Source organism: Syngnathoides biaculeatus, chromosome 19 (assembly GCF_019802595.1).
Source record: "Syngnathoides biaculeatus isolate LvHL_M chromosome 19, ASM1980259v1, whole genome shotgun sequence".
Taxonomy (NCBI): Eukaryota; Metazoa; Chordata; class Actinopteri; order Syngnathiformes; family Syngnathidae; genus Syngnathoides; species Syngnathoides biaculeatus.
Window position 1 is genome coordinate 6,980,533 of NC_084658.1, and position 11,069 is coordinate 6,991,601.

At 40.6% G+C, this 11,069-nt stretch overlaps 2 protein-coding genes and 3 non-coding genes across 5 annotated transcripts; all 5 read left to right on the forward strand.

The window, feature by feature from the left end:
* The first annotated feature begins 2,420 nt into the window (after nucleotides 1–2,420).
* rpl7 (ribosomal protein L7) lies at nucleotides 2,421–5,148 on the forward strand. Its single transcript, XM_061804614.1, has 7 exons — nucleotides 2,421–2,484; nucleotides 2,947–3,046; nucleotides 3,135–3,301; nucleotides 3,498–3,635; nucleotides 4,141–4,250; nucleotides 4,688–4,900; nucleotides 5,103–5,148. Exons 1-6 carry the CDS (start codon nucleotides 2,471–2,473, stop codon nucleotides 4,894–4,896), a joined length of 738 nt encoding a protein of 245 aa, XP_061660598.1. The 5' UTR covers nucleotides 2,421–2,470; the 3' UTR covers nucleotides 4,897–4,900; nucleotides 5,103–5,148.
* On the forward strand, nucleotides 3,926–4,017 carry LOC133493103 (small nucleolar SNORD12/SNORD106). The gene has a single exon (XR_009792841.1). It is a non-coding gene; the product is annotated as a small nucleolar SNORD12/SNORD106 (small nucleolar RNA).
* LOC133493104 (small nucleolar SNORD12/SNORD106) lies at nucleotides 4,332–4,424 on the forward strand. Its single transcript, XR_009792842.1, has one exon. It is a non-coding gene; the product is annotated as a small nucleolar SNORD12/SNORD106 (small nucleolar RNA).
* Nucleotides 4,943–5,034, forward strand: LOC133493105 (small nucleolar SNORD12/SNORD106). The gene has a single exon (XR_009792843.1). It is a non-coding gene; the product is annotated as a small nucleolar SNORD12/SNORD106 (small nucleolar RNA).
* A 342-nt stretch (nucleotides 5,149–5,490) lies between the features above and the next one.
* Nucleotides 5,491–10,954, forward strand: si:ch211-171b20.3 (uncharacterized). Its single transcript, XM_061804619.1, has 5 exons — nucleotides 5,491–5,767; nucleotides 6,295–6,415; nucleotides 6,841–6,948; nucleotides 7,057–7,112; nucleotides 7,344–10,954. The coding sequence occupies exons 1-5, from the start codon at nucleotides 5,695–5,697 to the stop codon at nucleotides 7,484–7,486; spliced, it is 501 nt and encodes a 166-aa protein (XP_061660603.1). The 5' UTR covers nucleotides 5,491–5,694; the 3' UTR covers nucleotides 7,487–10,954.
* The last annotated feature ends 115 nt before the right edge of the window (nucleotides 10,955–11,069 follow it).

The following is an 11,069-nucleotide window of genomic DNA, read 5'->3' on the forward strand; positions in this document are numbered from 1 at the left end:
CCAGTCCTAATTATAAAATCTAAAATTGCCAGAATTGTGCCTTCAAAACAGTTCCCCTCTGTATTATTATTATTATTTTAATTATTATTATTATTATTATTATGGGATACCGGCGGTGTCTGACATTGTCACTCCCGACAAACAAAAGTGGACACGGCACATCCTTATTACTACAACCATGTCTGTAGACGACCATTTTATTTATTTTTTTTTATTGTGCTCTTGTCTTTAAGGTAATTATTAATATTTCAGAGTGTGGCGGCACCAGCAGATCAGTAGCGCATTTGGCGTATACTGTATACTACTGTAGACCACCACCTTCCAAGCAGCTCTTACAACTGTGGACTGGATTGCAGCACGCACGCTTGGCCCTTGGTGCACGCGGGTGGGCGTGTCAGGATTTGGAGCCTCAATTTTACCCTTCCCAACAGTTACTTGAAAACCAAATACTGTACAGTTCTATAATTTAAGTCCACGTATGCATGCTATAGGTGTTGCCGTCAAAAAAATACTGGCTCCTTTCTCAAATTTTTCCATAATTTCTGTACTTTAGTTTTTAAGATCATCAAACAAATGTAAATATCAGACAAATATAACCAAAGTGAACTTGGCGCCCTAAATCAGGCTGAAGTCTGGATTTTGACCACGCCACAACAAAACCTTTATTTTGCATGTGTTCACTCGGTGCTGTGTTTTGGATCGTTGTCCTGCTGCAGAACCCAAGTTCGCTTTAGCTTGAGGTCACACGCTGATAACGGAAAATTCTCCTTTGGGATTTTTTGTGAAATGGTGGAATTCAAAATTCCGTCAATCACAGCAAGTGGTCCAGGTCCTGAAAGAGCTAAGCAGCCTAAAATCATTACACTACCACCACTATGTTTGACTGTTGGGATGATGTTTCTTTTCTGAAATTCTATGCTACATTTTCGCCAGATGTAACGGGACACACACTTTCCAAAATGATCAATTTTCATCTTGTCAGTCTAGAAAATATCCTCCCGAAAATCGTGGGAATCTTTCAGATGTTTTTTTTTTTTTTTGGATGGGGTGGGGGGGGGGGCTAAAGTAAAATGAGCTTTTATGTTCTTTGGTCAGCAGTAGTTTTGACCTTGCCATGGGTGTCATTTTCCTGCCGTGTCGTCCTCATTATTGTGTCTTGAACTGAGGCGGGGTAGGTGGGGGTAATGCAGTTCTTTAGAAGTTGTCCTGGGTTCCCTTGTGGCATACTGGATGAGTCATTGCTGTTCTCTTGGGGGTCATCTTTGGAGGCCTGCCACTTTTGGGAAGGTTCACCGCTGTTCCACGTTTTCTCCATGTGAGGATAATGGCTCCCCCTTTGGTTCACTGGAATCCTAAAGCATAAGAAATGACATGTGTCACTCATTCTGGTGTCTATTACTTTGTTTCTTGACCGTTGTGGAGTTTCTTTGGATCATATCATTTTTTGCAGCTCTTTTAGATCTTTTGTTAGGACAGATTCTGTTTAAGTGGGTTGATGACTGAATAAATCTGGAGGTAATCTGTCTTGGGTGTGGCCATTGGAGAAAACGTGATTAGCTACAATTCATTCATAATTTAACAATGGGGGTCATTTTTCATAGAGGACCAGGTAACTGAATAGTTTTTTTCCTTGATAAATTGAATCACCACTTTGAAACTGCATTTTAAATTCACCTGGGTTATATTATATTATTTTATATATATTAATATATTATAATATTATACATTATATATACTATATATTATTACATTACTATATTATATCTTAAACATTAAAGAGGGGAAAATATATGGAAAAATGTAAGAATATGAAAACACCATTTCACAGCACTGTTGATAAAACTAAATAATTCCCGTCAGTAGCCATCCAAAAGTAGATTGGAAAAATTTTGGTAGAGCAATGGATTTATGTATGTACTAAAAATTTTTTTTTTTTCCCTCAGTGTTGCATGGATATACATACTAAGAACGTTTTTTTTTTTTTTTTGCGTGGTCCTATTTTCCTACTTATATATACGTAACGCATTCTCTCTGTACACAGTACAGTACGTCTGTAAAATTAAATGAGGGCGCCCTCTTTTGGAAAACGAATGTAAAACTCCCACACGTGTTTTTTAATTTTTTTTCCTACGTTTATTTAATTTATTTTATAGATTAATCCCTCAAGGGTTGTTTCAATGTACACGCACCTATACAGGTATATATTTTGTGTTGTACGTTGTACAGAGAATCGGATTATGCACATGCAGGCATCATAGGAGGGATGTCAGAGGGACTTATGTTATTATTATTGATTCAAACATTTCAGATAGCATATGGGAATAACATTAATATGTCTGTACTGATATACTGTACACAAACTATTATAATATCGGTAATAATCAGGCATCTAAGAGGACAGTTTGATTGGGTCCTCAAATGTTCAACCCGCGCATGCGTGTCTCGGAATTCCTCTTTCTCGGTGGACGCAATGGCGGAGGAAAAGTGAGTAGCTATAGCGGATTCAAATCGTAATGCATCCTGCGTTAAACGACATATAATAACGTTTTTTTAATGCTGGGGTACTATTAAGTATGAATACTGCGTCTCCTAGCTAGTATTGGTGAAGATATATACGTTACACGTTGCATTTTGGTCAATTTTCCTTCGACTGTGTAGCAGGGTACAACATGGCTGTCGTTTTCATTCTTGTTCAAAATGTTTCAAAACTGTCGCACCGAGAAATTTGTTGGATCGCGACTCCCAAGTCTTTGGTGTAACTATGTTTGCTTGTTGAATGATAACTGCATCCAACGTGTCATGGTTATTTTTTTAGGGTTTTCTATAATCAAGCTTGGTCGTAAGTGGGCAGTTTTCCGAAGCTCGGCTGATAGGCTTTGATATCTTCAGCCAATATGCGCATATTTTTTCACCTATGTGGAAACTGACGCGCAAATATTCATTTAGAAAAAAGGTCCCGTCGGTCCCTGAGAGCCTTTTGAAGAAGCGGAAGGCCTACGCCGCCTTGAGGAATCGCCGCTTGAAGAGGCGGCAGGTACAGAAAAAGGTAAAATAGCACCAGGTCAATCTCACTTAAGTGTTATGATATCAGTGGGATCTCATAATCCTGACAGATTTTTGATTAATGTCCATAGGCCAATAGAGCAGAAAGAAAGGTCATCTACAAAAGGGCTGAGCAGTACCACAAGGAGTACAGGGAGATGTACAGGCGTGAGATTCGCCTCTCACGAACTGCCCGTAAAGTGGGAAACTACTACGTGCCAGCTGAGCCCAAATTGGCATTTGTCATTAGGATCAGAGGGTAAGCAAGGAATGACTTGCAATAATCTTATGATGTTGGTCCTACGTGGTTCGTGATGCACGCTCTTTCCCCGACTTATCGACTATGCTGATACAAACGTGTACATTAAGCCAAATTTGTTCTGAAACCTCACAGAATAAAATTAATTCGGTGTTGTCCAGCAAGTATACTTGCTAATTCAATTGATGTTTTGCAGTATCAACGGTGTCAGCCCAAAGGTCCGCAAAGTTCTGCAGCTGATGCGTCTTCGTCAGATCTTCAATGGTGTGTTTGTCAAGCTTAACAAGGCTTCAATTAACATGCTCAGGATCGCAGAGCCGTACATTGCTTGGGGGTAAGATCTTTACTTCTGTCAGTTAGTTGGAGAGAATTAAAATCAATGTTGCTTAGCCCCATCTGCTTCATGTTTGGCTCACTTTTAAAAACTGTTTTTATGGGTGTCCATTCTAATGCCTAATTGAACCTTAAAAATGTAACAATACTACGACGCTGATACCACCTTACCAGGCTGACATTTTATGGTATCTGAAAGTACGTAAATACAGTACATACATTCTGACTCTTGAAAAAAATCTGTGCATCTCTCATACTGTGCATTTAATCTGTCAGGGATTAAAAACTTGGAATGTGGTTAATGATGCAGAACTTTTTTCCCCGTCTTATCGTCCGTGGTGAAAAAAAACTGAAACAAAGCCAGTTTTGTCTGAAACCGCATTCACATGTAAAGAAAAAATAATGTCATGTGTAAATTCGACATGTTTTACGCTCAAGTGAATGCTGTTCCTCCTATTATTTCTTGTTTTTTTTTCCAGCTAATTCCACAACTTTCAACTTCACAGATACCCCAACCTGAAATCTGTGCGTGAGCTCATTTACAAGCGTGGCTATGGCAAGATCAAGCAGCAGCGTATTGCTCTCACAGACAACGCTTTGGTGAAGAGGAGCCTTGGTAATGCACACACTTTGTCTTACAATGAATTAACTGCAATTGCTGCGTCTGTCTGTGCTGATAAAAGTAATTTTGCCGATTGTCGTGGTTAATGATGCACACTTTTTTTCCCCGTCTTATCGACAATGGTGAAAGAGAATGAAAACTTAAGCCAGTTGTGTCTGAAACCACGTCGGGAGCGCACTTATTGAAATGTTTGTAGCTGCTGTTAAAACCAAATTTTTACAGTTTGTCATGTAAGTTTTCAACTTTGTATATTGAATATTAAGTTTCAGTAGAATGGTGAGATTGAAGCCGATAAGTCAAGCCTTCCAAGTAAATAGCGTACCAATGTTTGCAACTCCTGGCAGTGCAAATGCAGCTACGCTCTCTTGGTTGACCTGTTGCAAATGGCCCCTGAAGTCTTGTAGTTTACATATTTAAATGTTATCCTACAGGCGGCTTTGACATCATCTGTATTGAGGATCTCATCCATGAGATTTACACTGTTGGCAAGAACTTCAAGGCCGCTAACAATTTCCTGTGGCCGTTCAAGCTGTCGTCACCTCGTGGTGGCATGAACAAGAAGACCACCCACTTTGTGGAGGGGGGTGATGCTGGTAACAGGGAGGATCAGATCAACAGAATGATCCGAAGGATGAACTAGTTTGGTAAGTTGCAAAAGATGCTTGCAGACCATCAAATGGTTTGAACGTGTGGTTAAGGATGCACAATTTTTTTCCCCGTCTTATCGACTATGGTGATAACCAGTTAAAAATAAGCCAAATATGTCTGAAACCACATTTGAACTGCATTGAAGACACAATGTTTTCTGTTTGTTACTTGAATAATCCATCAATTTCTGTTTTTCAGGTCTGTCAACTCAATGTTCAATAAAAAAAATTGGGGAAAATGTTAACTGTGTGTCTCTTTTCTTTGCAATTTGCAATACCGTATTAATCACGGACTGCTAGCATGGGAGTAGTATAGCTGATACAACAACATCAAGGAAAAGAAAACACTCACACGGTGCTATTGAGGACTGTGGTAAAATCCATTATAACTAATCTCTCAAAGAACTGTTCATTGTTGTTTGACACTGCATATTTCTTGTACTATGGTCATAAGAACCTTTACCATTGTACTTATGTGTACTGTGAATTGATCAAAGCTAAATTGACCTGATGTGAGCACGAAGTGGGTTTTACCCGACCTATGCTGCCATGGTAACGGAGTAGTGCGTTGACCACATAGCAATCGACGTTCCTTTTACAGAAGCGAGTTACTTTCCACTAACGAAGAGCTTGTGTACTGCAAAGTACTTTGTGTATATGGCGTTACAGCATAATGATCCCCCGCTGACGCTCCCCCCAGCGGAATGTTTCCTGGTCAAGGGTCCCGCAAAATGCGACCTTCGTAGGTTCGGCTCAAGCGGACCCCGCTTCCGATTTATAGCCGGCTGGTGATGGGATCCGCCTCAAGACGACCACCGTTAAGAGAACCGATACGGAAGTTATCATCGATGCAACCTTTGAATGGTGTGTGAGCGACAACTCTGCTGTGTACATCTGTCCATTTGAACTTGGCTTCTCTCGATTGTTTTGTGCTAGAACGACTGCTAGCTTACGGTCCGTTCACTTACGGAGGAATTTAGTTTTTAAAATGGTTTAAACAAGCTTTATACTATAGCATGATATTATAAATGCGGGGTTTCTACGTCACTGTCATCTGATGGGTTACCCAACTCAATCGATAACAACCAATTTTTTTTTTTTAAATCCAGTGGCTTAATGTTTTTATATTATACCCCTTTTTCCTCTATCTATGGTACTGTATTTGGTTAATCTAGCTCGTCTTATAATGACACGATTTAATCAGCAATTTGTAATCACCCACCCATTTTCCAAGCGGTTTGACCTAGTAGAAAACTGCAGACCAGAAATTGACTGGGTGTAACTTGTTAAATGTACCAATAGGTGGGGCTATTACATCTAGAATCAATTAAAGCTGTACTTGATTCTTAGGACAGTATTTGAAAAAACTGTATTCTTATGTGGTGTGTTAGAGAAGATAAGTATCATTCCTCCACGAAGAGACAACCATGTGCACCAAAAAGGGGATGACCAGCCCTGTGGCTTCTCTAAAAAGCTTCCAGAGAACCGTGCATGGAGGCCCTTCACCTTGAGGTACTCCTGTAATAGCTCACCCCAGAATGTTATATATGTTTGTGTGTATGAATTTCGACAATTTTTTTTATTCCTGTCAATTTGGGTTGTTGTGTGTACACTGAAAAGAAAATGGCTACAATACAACAATGTACTGAAAAATGTTAGGGTGTCTGAATATTTGCTCATTGTAAAGTAGGTTAATTGAGGACTAAACTGTATTGTAATTGTTCTTGTGAGTGTGAACGTGTGTTTGTTTTGATGTGGTCTGGGACTGGCTGGCAACCATTTCAGGGTGAAGATAGCTGGGATAGGCACTCCTGTGACCCATATAGTTATATATAGTTATAGTTTCTTGTCCTGCCACAGTGGTGAATCCCCACAGATCACACACACACATTTTTGTGTGCATTTCCTTTATTTTTTATTTTGTGCATTCCCAACAGCTACGCCGAGAGATTCAAACCCAACCTGTGTCCAGCCATCTTGTTCCCATCGACGTTTGCCCTTCGTGGCTTGAGCCGTTTTCCAGTGCAGAACTGCAAGTACAACAGGTACTGTATTTGGATTCAAGTAGACGGTTGTAATATAAATATAAAGTCGTGAATACCTCACAGTATACCATATAGTTATGCCTCCTTTGCACTCCATCTCTCCTGCAGGCCCAAAGGGAATTACGTAGCCTACACCCTCCCGACTTTTAAAGACAATCTGAAGAGTGAGTAAGCGTGTCCGATTTGGACTCAGAACTATTAGAACACCTACCAGAGAGGATAAGATCCTCTTTCCGCAAGTTACTGTGGGAATACTGGACCTTCCTCCACAAGAGCATTTTTGTGGCCAATATGGTGCACATGAAGCACATTTATCTTCATTTTACACTGACAAAATGGAGGTTCATTAAACACCTTCTCCCCTCTACTTTGTCCTATTTCGTATCCTGGCGTAGGTGAGTTGTACCCAGATCCCGTGATGGGAGCCTCCCGCTCCTTTCTTCAAAGGATGTCGGAGTTGTCGTCCTTGGAGGAGGAGACGGCGTGGGAGGAAAAGCTCAAGAAAATGAGGCTTTCCAGAAAAGCCTCACCATCCTGACAACCACTGCTACGCCAGTCAAGGTGGTCCAGAGAGGGAACAGACTTTAAGTTGATGCCACGGACAGGCGAGGGACATCAAACCTTGAGGGCACCGTGCTCATTTAGGTGGCTCCTTCTCTCTGCTCTTTTGTCTTTACTCGTGCTAGTTTTCTGTGTGGCATGGTTGGCTGTCACATTAAGTCATTTATGAACTGACACACGTGGTTTCTTTTGCTTTTTTTTTTTTTTTTTGTGGCGTTCGTGATCAAGCCCAGACATCCCAAACATTAATGCATTCGCATCACAGGACATTTTGTAGTCACCAATTCAATATGCATGTTTTTGGGAAAGTGAGTGGAACCGGAGTACCCACGGAGAACCCACACAAGCATAAACAACGTGCACACCCCCACACAGGAAGGCAGGAGCCCAGATACAAACCCACAAACTCGACTACAGTCCTACCGCATTAAAATCAAATCAACTTTCTCCAATCAGATTAATCAGATTTTCCAACCCTTACATTGTGTTACTTACATAGTCATATTCTGAAGTTACTCACCCTGGTTGCAATGTGATCTTTGACCATTATATGTAAAGACCAGAGGATTAGGCCAAAAATGTATTTCCACAATACCCAATTTGATCTCTGTATAGTTTATTACTCTGACTTTACTCTGACAGTTCCACACATGAGCTCCCTCCGTGTTTGATGAAGAAGCCTCTCTCTGCACCTGCAACATTGCAAAATGGTGGGTTGCCAGCTTTCAACACACTCCCTCCCCCCAAAAAACTTTTCTTAAAAAATAAAAAAGGCACGCTATCTTGAAAATGCAGATTGTGGCATCTAAACAGGTAACATTTGTTACGTCAAGTCTCGTGAATGTTGGAGACAGGAAAGACGCATGCAAGGTGGGATTTTACATTTATAGCGTTGATCACATGTACAATACATTAAAAAAAAGTGAGTCAACTCCTTACATTTATGTACATAAACTATGTGTTTTTATTTTTTTAATGAGACAACACGGATATGTCTCCTCTCAAGACAATTTCTGAATATAACGCTGATAAACTGCACCCAACTTCTTGGTTGGCCTTTTCTGAGTGGAACCTATTTACCGGTATTTAAAATGTTGTAATGTTCTGGCCAACATGCTGCACCTCAGTTTCAGGTTGTTCACAATCTTCTTATATAATCGTTATACAATCTTAAAGCTCCACTGGCATGCCTATAAACATTCTAAAATATATATTGTAATGAAAAATACATATAACATCATTCACTTCAATGTCTATACGAAAAAATAAATATGGGCGAAGAGCATGTCATCCATGCGCAAAGTTGCGAAGTCTCACTCGACTTCCCAGTGGCAGCCGTATCGCCTGCAAGGTCATCAGCAGACGTCACACTGGGATAGTCGCCATTGAAAACAGGTAGCGGCACCTGCTATGGGGAAGGAAAGAGATTTTCGGATTTTTCCCACGCCACTTCTGACACGGAAGCTCTTTTCGAAGAAGTGAACATCTCAAAATTGAGTAAAGTCACCGGGGCAATATTACCCTATCGTTTCGAGCCATATTTAAATGATATGCGGATCACTTCTAACTAACAACAGACTCCCCGACAGGATGTACTCAGCCGCAAGCGACGACAACGCCGTAAAGCGACCCGGCCGACCCCCGTGACGAGCCACCTCGGCTGAAGCCGCGATTGGCGGACGCGGTGCCAACGTGCACATCGACACATTTAGCATCCCTGACTTACGGATCTTTTATTGATTATGCGGATCTTTTTTTGCGTTCTGAGAGGATTACGTCCCCTCCTCCAACTATTATTTTTTTTAGTAGCTCTATACACACCTACCTGTAATTTGTAACCCACGAAGCTCTTTTCCTTTCCACCTGTCCAATCCATTTTTCACGACAAATCTGGTCTCTTGCAAACTTATGAAGGGTAAATCCATCCTCCTGACTGTTCAAGCAATGTCCAGCAATGCAACGAGCCGGAATTTTGGCTAACCCAAAGGAACCAAGAGCTACCTTCGCCCAGGTAAAACTAACTGAAACATATGAGCCTGCCCAAGTGCACTAATGCCCTGTGCGTCACTTCCTGCTTCTTCTCCAAAACAAATCCCCCGAGAGGATTTTCATGGCGGGAGTTACAAAAAGCCATATATGTGAAAATCATGTTTTGTGGTGAAAAAACGGATGGGTCCATTCCGGCTGCCCTTCTTTTTTGTTTGTTTTTAATTAAAAACATACTAAAAATCATGCTTTTCATGTCAGTGGACCTTTATTGTAGAACAATAATTATTTTTCCAGATCCTCAGAGGTTTTTTTTTCGTTTGCCATGAGGAGCCATATTGAACTTCTCAAGATGACCAATAAAGAGTGTGAAAGCAATCAGACATATGCCCCCCATTGACATCTGAGACCTAAGAATTGAAAACGGGTAATTGGGCTCAATTTGGACTTTTTCCCTTTAGGGATGTACTCTCTTTTGTCGCCAAGGATTTGACATTAATGGCTGTGTGCTAAGTTATTTTAAGGCGACAACAACTTTACAGTTATCTAACCATTTCATAGTGTATCAAAGTGTCGTTTCTTTGGTGTTGTCCAATCAAATGATATGATAAAATATTTACACTTTTGTAAAATACAGTCTTGTATTATCATACACCAAAAACAGATTTCATTTTTTGTCTCACTGAAGTCAAATCAGACTAAACAGGAGACTGTTTACAGTCGGTCAGAGTCACCATAATTATTGAATTTTGTTGAATGGCACAATGGCGAGAGAGAATTTCTTAGAGAATTGCACATCAATTTCTTTGAGGTCAAAAGTATGCATACACAAAAAGTACTACGTCGCTCAAGAACATGGGGAAGCCCAGATGATGAGGTGATGGCTTTGGAAGCTCTTGACAGATTAACTGACAACGTGTGAGTTAATTGACGGCACACCTGATGTTGTATTTAAGGCCATACCTCAAACATTCTGCTTCCTTGTGTGAAAACATGGGGAAATCAAGAGAAATACGCCAGGAAATCAGAGAAAGTATCGTGGCGCTCTACAACTCTGGTTCATCCTTGGGTGAAATTTCCAGATGCTTGAAGGTGCCACGTTCATCTGTCAATTATATGCAAGTAAAAACATCATTGTAATGTCCAGCCATCATACTGCTCAGGAAGAAGACGGTTTCAGTGTCCCAGAGATGAACGTGTTTTGGTCCGAAATGTGCGAATCAAGCCCAGAACAAAACCTAAAGACCTTGTGAAGATGGTGGATGAAGCTGGTAAGAAAATGTCACTATCCACAGTGAAACGCACTGAGAATGAAGCCCTTACTCCCAACAAAAACACAAGATTAGAGTTTGCAAAAAGACACCAAGACAAATATCTTACCTTCTGGACACACGTCCTGTGGTCTGATGAAAGTAAAGTGAAGCTGTTCGGCCATAATTACGAAGAGAGTCAAACCTGTTGCGCCACTCTGCCGCCTATACACATAAATCAAACTATAACATGATGGTGCGGCTCGATGTATTATACTTGAGCTCTGAAATTGATTCTCCAGTCAAAATATAGATGCTTCTGAT

Coding starts and splice junctions, on each gene's coding strand:
- rpl7 (XM_061804614.1), top strand. Junction 3,302..3,497: donor TTTGTCATTAGGATCAGAGG/GTAAGCAAGGAA, acceptor GATGTTTTGCAG/TATCAACGGTGTCAGCCCAA. Junction 3,636..4,140: donor GAGCCGTACATTGCTTGGGG/GTAAGATCTTTA, acceptor TCAACTTCACAG/ATACCCCAACCTGAAATCTG.
- si:ch211-171b20.3 (XM_061804619.1), top strand. CDS start 5,695: ATGGGATCCGCCTCAAGACGACCACCGTTAAGAGAACCGATACGGAAG. Junction 6,416..6,840: donor TGGAGGCCCTTCACCTTGAG/GTACTCCTGTAA, acceptor CATTCCCAACAG/CTACGCCGAGAGATTCAAAC. Junction 7,113..7,343: donor TTTTAAAGACAATCTGAAGA/GTGAGTAAGCGT, acceptor ATCCTGGCGTAG/GTGAGTTGTACCCAGATCCC.